Source organism: Emydura macquarii, unplaced genomic scaffold, assembly GCF_026122565.2.
Source record: "Emydura macquarii macquarii isolate MOO-44397 ecotype Brisbane River unplaced genomic scaffold, CSIRO-AGI_Emac_v2 contig_705, whole genome shotgun sequence".
NCBI lineage: Eukaryota > Metazoa > Chordata > Testudines > Chelidae > Emydura > Emydura macquarii.
The window spans coordinates 2,964,615-2,971,295 of NW_027130842.1; the positions used below are offsets into that span (position 1 = coordinate 2,964,615).

The 6,681-nt window shown below is 50.9% G+C and overlaps 1 protein-coding gene across 1 annotated transcript; it reads left to right on the top strand.

Annotated features, from left to right (window-relative positions):
- The first annotated feature begins 2,860 nt into the window (after positions 1–2,860).
- Positions 2,861–6,297, top strand: SLC35D3 (solute carrier family 35 member D3). Its single transcript, XM_067542523.1, has 2 exons — positions 2,861–3,403; positions 5,091–6,297. The coding sequence occupies exons 1-2, from the start codon at positions 2,968–2,970 to the stop codon at positions 5,900–5,902; spliced, it is 1,248 nt and encodes a 415-aa protein (XP_067398624.1). The 5' UTR covers positions 2,861–2,967; the 3' UTR covers positions 5,903–6,297.
- The last annotated feature ends 384 nt before the right edge of the window (positions 6,298–6,681 follow it).

Sequence of the window (6,681 nt, forward strand, 5' to 3'; positions counted from 1 at the left end):
ATGGCTACAATATTTTCCAGCTTCTATTGAGTATTATGGTAGGTCTTTAGAAGGTGTTCCTTGTGCGCACACAACCTCTAGTGAAAGCAATAGGAATACAGGATCAGGCCCACACTATAGAAAAAGTGGTCATTGCAATGAAATTGAAGACAAACTCGGAGCGCTGAGTTCACCATTCCGTTTGTCCAAGTTGTCCTTTCTCAAAACAATTTTTTTAAACAAAAAGTAAATATAAACTCATTATTGTGTTTAAAATACAAAATAAGAGTTTGTTTACCATACACTGATAGCTACACTATGTTCATGCTGTTAGTAAATGGGACCTGGCCATGTATAGATTTCAAAGGCTGAAGATTTAAAATTATAAAGTTTAATCAATTTTCCTGATCCCATTGATTATTGAATAAATTAGTGGTGGGTGGAGCAAAATGTTAGATCTTTCCACAGATTCAAAGTGGTCTATTTCCACTTTATTAACGTTAAAAACCCTATGGAAAATCTTCTTGACTACCTCTGATTGCTCAAGGGAAAGGATGGGCTAATTTAATCCTACCAGAATTTTCATGAAATTGTAAAGCTTCACTTTGGATAATTTATGTAACCATCAATGTTCTCAATAAGTATGTCTGAGAATGCTCTTTTCTTGAAGTGAGGCTGTTTACCCCTTGTCTAGTGAAAATGGTGTATGGTATTATTCTGTATCCCAGCGATCTGATGGAGGCCAAAAGATTAAATCCCTGTACAAGGGATGTCACTTAATAGATTATCTTCATGATTTCAAGGAGGGCAGCAGCATGTAAATTAGCTATAACTAGTGGGGACATCTTACTTTCTACGGCAACTCTTTCTTGACCATTTTGGAACCATAAAACGTTACCAATAGAAATGTAATTCTCAAAGAACAGGCGCGGGGGGGGGGGGGGGACGAATTGTAGCTTTAGGGGTACGACTATCTGATGTGTTGACTTTTCCTAGGGAATGTAAAATTACGATTCAAGAGAAGAGAGGAATTATCAAAACAGTGAGCACAATGAGTGTGATCGAACATCCGTTGAAGTTAATGGGGTCTGTTCATTGATTGTATGGAGCTCTGGTGCAGAATTGTTCTGCGTGAACTCTTTCCTTGGGCTCCGCCACTGTAGTCTGTTTTCATTCAGGATCCTAGCAGGTGGACCTGTATTGATGCCCTGTGTTCTAAAAACGTGTGTAAACCATCTTCCAGCCCATACGCCGCAGCAGGGCGAGCCTGCTGTCTGTGGTCTTGAATTAATCGTGCGGCTGATGGTCCCTTAAAAACACCTGATTTAGTGGTGAAATGTCTGAAGACAAGGGGCAGTCAGAACGAGTTTTCAGTGTGAGATTACAACAGAGGATTGGCTTTGTCACCATATGAGAACATTCCTCATTTATTGTAATCAGCTGCGGATTTTCTGCAGTCCGGGGATTAACACGCAGGGTTGGAAATGCCTCTGTAGTAAATCTTTAATTATGTTAAAGTGGCAGAAACTTCTCGTTGATCGGGTGCACGTATTCTGCGTGTCTTATTAACACGTTGTTAATGCCCCACTGTTAGGCTAGCCTGGGGCGTGTTCCTTCAGAAAAGACTGCGTTACGCGATTGTTTAAGCACTCAACGACCTTTAAAAAACCAAGCGTAATAATCGTTGCTTGGCTCTGGTTAATGTTAGAAGACCCCTGGCCCTTGAAAGAAAAACCAAACCAAACTTGCCGTCCAGTGCCTTGGCTTTTACAGAGGGAACGTAGCCCGTTTCTCCTGGGCTTCCTCCGTCACAGCTGGTTACAGATGTTTTGTCTACCAAAGTTAATGAGGCAACCGCGTTGCGAAGCGGTCGCTGGGGCCGGGGTGGTGTGTTATGTCTGCACGGGGTGCTAGCGGGGAAATAATCCCACCATTTGCAGCTTAGAGGGGCTTTTTCCAGCTTCCGGTCTTCTGCTTTCCCTGTCAAAGGCGGATCCTTTGCTCTAAAACCTCAGGGCAGGACTTTTCTATCCAGTCTGGTATAAAACCAGCGTCTCTCTTTCTCTCTTTAACTGCCGCAATTCAAGGCGGGGTAAATAAAAGCCCGAGGCGCTGTTGAATATTGTTTTATTAGGTACTTCAAACTTTGTGTCAACAGCCATCAGTACTTCGGAGAGCGGCTTGACTTCCGAGCTTCCGACGGGCGGGTTCATCCCTCCTCGCCCTGTTCCGATTAGCTGGTGGCATACGTTGGAGGTGCTCGAGTCGATATTTTACATTGCCCTCGACCCGGGGCCCCTCTTCCTGACCCTTTCCAGTGTCGCATGAGAAGCAGGGACGGGCGAGGCGGTGGGTGTAAGTTAATGCCAGCCGGGCCGTCCTGCGAGCCGGGATTTGAGGGGCAAAGACGGGCGGTGGGCGAGCCGCCCTGCAAAGGGAGACGGTGTTAAAGCCTCCATCGCTTCCGCCCTCCTCCCAGGCGGCGTGGGAAAGTGTCACGGCGGGGGCGGCGATGGGTCCCCCCCCGGGCGGGAGTTATCCCCTTCCCTTGCAAGGAATTGGCCTTAAAGAATAAAAATAAAAACACACGCGGGATTGGCTCATCCGCAGGGCAAGAAAGAAAAGGCGCAAGTGCCGCAAAACTAGCCCGCTCCAATTCAAGGCGCAGCGCGGGCACCCGGCCCCCCCCCCATGCGTCAGCAGGAGCCGGGGAGCGGCGGGGCGAGGGGTTTCCAAGGGCTGCAGAGCCATTCCCCGCGCCCCCCCCCCCTCTTCCCCGCCCGCCCCGTCCCTGGGCGGCTCTCCCGTGCCCCCTTTCGCCCACACGCCAGCCAGCCAGCGAGCGGCGCCGGCGCCGAGCTCAGTGTCCCTCCGAGCGGGGCTGATGCTGCTGCTCCGCGGCTCCGCCGGCACCCGGGGGCGAAGAGGCAGCCCAAGGGGCTCGCAGCCGCCTCTCCCTCCCTGCCGCCGGCCGGGGCCCGCGCTGCCATGCGGCTGTGCCCGGGGCGCGCGCGGGGCATCGGCGTGGCGCTGGCCCACGGGCTCTTCTCGGGCTCGCTCAACATCCTGCTCAAGTTCCTGCTCAGCCGCTACCACTTCGCCGGCCTGACGCTGCTGCAGTGCCTGAGCAGCGCCGCGGCCGCCCTCAGCCTGGCCCTGCTGCGGCGCCTGGGGCTGGTGGCCCTGCCGCCCTTCGGCCTCGGCCTGGCGCGCCCCTTCGCGGCCGTCACCCTGCTCGCCACGCTGCAGTCCAGCCTCACCCTCTGGGCGCTGCGCGGCCTCAGCCTGCCCATGTACGTGGTCTTCAAGCGCTGCCTGCCCCTCGTCACCCTGCTGCTGGGCGCCCTGCTGCTGCGGAACGGCCCGCCCTCGGCCGGGGTGCTGGGCGCCGTGCTCGTCACCACCTGCGGGGCAGCGCTGGCAGGTGAGCCCGGCCCCCCTCCCCGCCCTGCCCTGCCCCGGACGGCACGTCTCCGCCGCCCCCCTCAGCTCCCCTCCCGTCCCACACCGCCCCACTGCTGTCCCCACCGCCCCATCCCCTCCCGTCCCCCCCACTGCGGTCCCACCATCTCTTCTCCCATTGCCCCATCATCTCCCCCTCACCAACCTCACACCATCGCCCCACCACTTTCCCTCCCGTCCCCCATCGCCCCACCACCCCTCCCCTATCGTCCCCTCTTGTCCCCTCACTTCGCCTCCCCTCACCTTCACCCCATCGCCTGCACTGCTTCCCCACCAATACCTCCCCTCATCATCTCCCCCCCCCCCCCCCCCGTTCTTCTGTCATTTCGGCCAACCGCACCCCTTCCCTATAACCCCCGTCGTCTTCTGTCCTGTCCCTGTTCCAGCCTCTCTAATCCCCCCTCGTCCTCAACCTCCTCACCTCAACACTGGTTTAATCCTCCTCGCACCCCCCTGTCACTCCATAGCCCCTCTCAGACTTGTTACCCCTTTATTCCCACCCCTCCTTCCTATCTCCCTTATCCCAGCTCTGATCTCTCCATCGCATCGGCCCCTCTTATCCCTCCCTTTCGCCCCCTTTCCTGCCTGTGCCTTTTGAGCTTCCTTGCCTCGGCTGGATTGTTCTGGGGAGGATGGAAGAGGCTTATTTAAACTGTTCCCCACATGTGGCTTGGGAGCAGCGATTCCTTATTGCAGGGCAGGGCTACAGGAGCTGCTTTCCCGATCTTCCCTTTATGTGTGGCTACAGGGATCCGTGTGGTCGTTCAGGGTATTATTGGCGTGGGCTAGAAAGAGGAGCTGAGACCGCGATCGCCTTTGAGAGCTGCCTGGCTTCTCTTTCAGGGGCTCTGGGCTGGCGTAGCTCTGAGGCTCCAGCGGGAAACCGGGGGTCTGGAAAGGAGGCAGTAGCTGGAAGTTCAAACTAGGCATCGAGAGGGAAGAAGCCAGTCTTTGCCTTCGGATCCTCACGCTTTGCTCCGCTTGACTGCAAGGGAGACCTGGGGGGAAGGGGGTCTGAAGGCAGAATCTGGCTCTGAAAGGGACATGTTGGCAACACACGGATTCGTGAAACTATCCGTGGCACCGGAATGAAAAACAGACGTTTCATTTTGCACTGAAACCAAACTTTGGGCTCTTTCTCTGGATGCCAGACGCTTCCTGCTTAATTGGAGGCAGGTGGGAAGGGCAGGATCAGGGGGAGAATGAACACTGGAAGCTAAATGGCACTTCCCAGCTGGTATTGAGCTCTGGGATTAGTCTGAGGCAGAGACAGCCATACAAACATATTTCCCTGTTCAACAGTGCGTTTCCTTTCTCTTCCTTCCCTCCCTCTTTCCCAAAAGAGCTGGTGCAAACTAATTCGGGTTCTGAGGGAAAAACTCTCTGGCTGGGTTGGATCTGGAGAATAGTATGTTAAAGGGACGACTTTGAAGTAAGGGAGTTGTATGTGATCACAACTTTTTATCTACTTATTTGTCAGAAGATGGTGTAACTTGGGATAGTAATCAGAAATCATAGGACCCAGTGACATTCTTTTAAATGGATGTTGTCTCTATTTGTTCTTAAATACTGTCACAAATAAGAAACCTGGTCCCCCACTCTGTCTCATTATCTTGTAAATGCATTTTTCTTTCTGTCTCTTCTGGCAGGAGCTGGTGACCTGACAGGTGACCTTGTAGGGTATGTGACAGGAGTCCTGGCTGTGCTGGTACATGCTGCATATTTGGTGCTCATTCAAAAGATGAGTGCAGATAGTAACTATGGACCCCTGACAGCCCAATATGCCATTGCTGTTTCAGCTACTCCTTTTCTCATTGTCTGCTCCTTTGCCAGCATGGATTTCATCAATGTCTGGTCCTTCCCAGGATGGAAGGACCCTGCCATGACGTGCACCTTTATTGCTTGCATCTTCTTTGGCTGTGCCATGAACTTTACCACCCTTCACTGCACCTACATTAACTCAGCTGTGACCACCAGCTTTGTAGGGGTGGTGAAGAGCATAGCAACCATCACAGTGGGGATGGTGGCATTCAATGATGTGGAACCCACAAAGTTGTTTATAGCAGGTGTAGTGGTCAACACCTTGGGCTCTGTCATTTACTGTGTGGCCAAGTACATTGAGACCCGAAGGCAGAGCAATTATGAGGACCTGGAGAAAGAAGCTAGAGAGGAAGAGGAGAAGGGAACTGCTGGAGGCCAACCACCGTTTGTAATGGAGGAGCTGTCTGAGGAGAAAGGGACCAAGGAGACAGCTGAAGAGGAGTCAACAACTGGGGATAGTCAGTATGTTGAAGACAACACTGTGGAGACAAAAAAGGTGCCCATTGTCCATGAAGAAGCTAGCACTGAAGAAGTTAACAAGAGCTCATTAAAAGATGCCTACCTTGCAGTATGGAGGTTGGTTAGGGGGACTCATTATATAAAAAAAGATTATTTAATAGAAAACGAGGCGTTACCCTGAAAAGCAGAACTTTTAAAACATATTACTGGTTGAAGACACAGCTACTTGGTTCCTTGTGTAGGGAGGGAGGACAAGACGTATATTTTAAGCACCCTTATGCTGTTTCCTTTAATACTGTTCTAACAGTATAAAGATGTTTATACCAGTATATTCCTATAAGCTGTACTTGTGTAAGCATCTTTATACTGATATAACGCCACCCAGGTGAAGAGCTGTACCACATTAACTATACTAGTGTAAAATCACAACCCTAACCGAAACAGTTAATTTGGTACACAATCTGTGTAGAGCCGGACTTAAATCTGGTTTATACTAACGTAATTCCATTGTCTTGGGTGGAGTTACCCCTGAATTACAACAGTGTGAGATCTGAATCAGACCTGCACTGTTGAGAAGCTCTGATCAACAAAATAAGGATCTCAGCCGACAGATGTTTACTACTTTGCATGCAACCCAACCCTCAATGAAATCATGGGAGTCAAATGGGCTTTGGATTAGGCCCATAGAGGATCCTTCAGTCAGGTCATTGGAGCCACTCACCAAAATAAGCATTATGCCCAGTAGTAAATCTTTTCAGAATCAGGTTCTAGAGCAGTTAATTTGTTTTAGATCACGTCCATATACATGTGTGTATATATAAACACATATAAGTGTGCAATAACATTTTTTAATGTAGCATCCAGAGACTATATGACATAACATTTTAAATATATTTTGCAAAAGATGTGCAGGGCTGAAGAAATGCTATGACAGAGCCTAACATTGCTGAGCTGTTGCAG

What these genes read in the sequence shown, in the direction of transcription:
- SLC35D3 (XM_067542523.1), top strand. Translation starts at nt 2,968, where the DNA reads ATGCGGCTGTGCCCGGGGCGCGCGCGGGGCATCGGCGTGGCGCTGGCC. An exon ending in CTGCGGGGCAGCGCTGGCAG is followed by an intron (nt 3,404 to 5,090) that starts GTGAGCCCGGCC and finishes CTCTTCTGGCAG; the next exon opens with GAGCTGGTGACCTGACAGGT.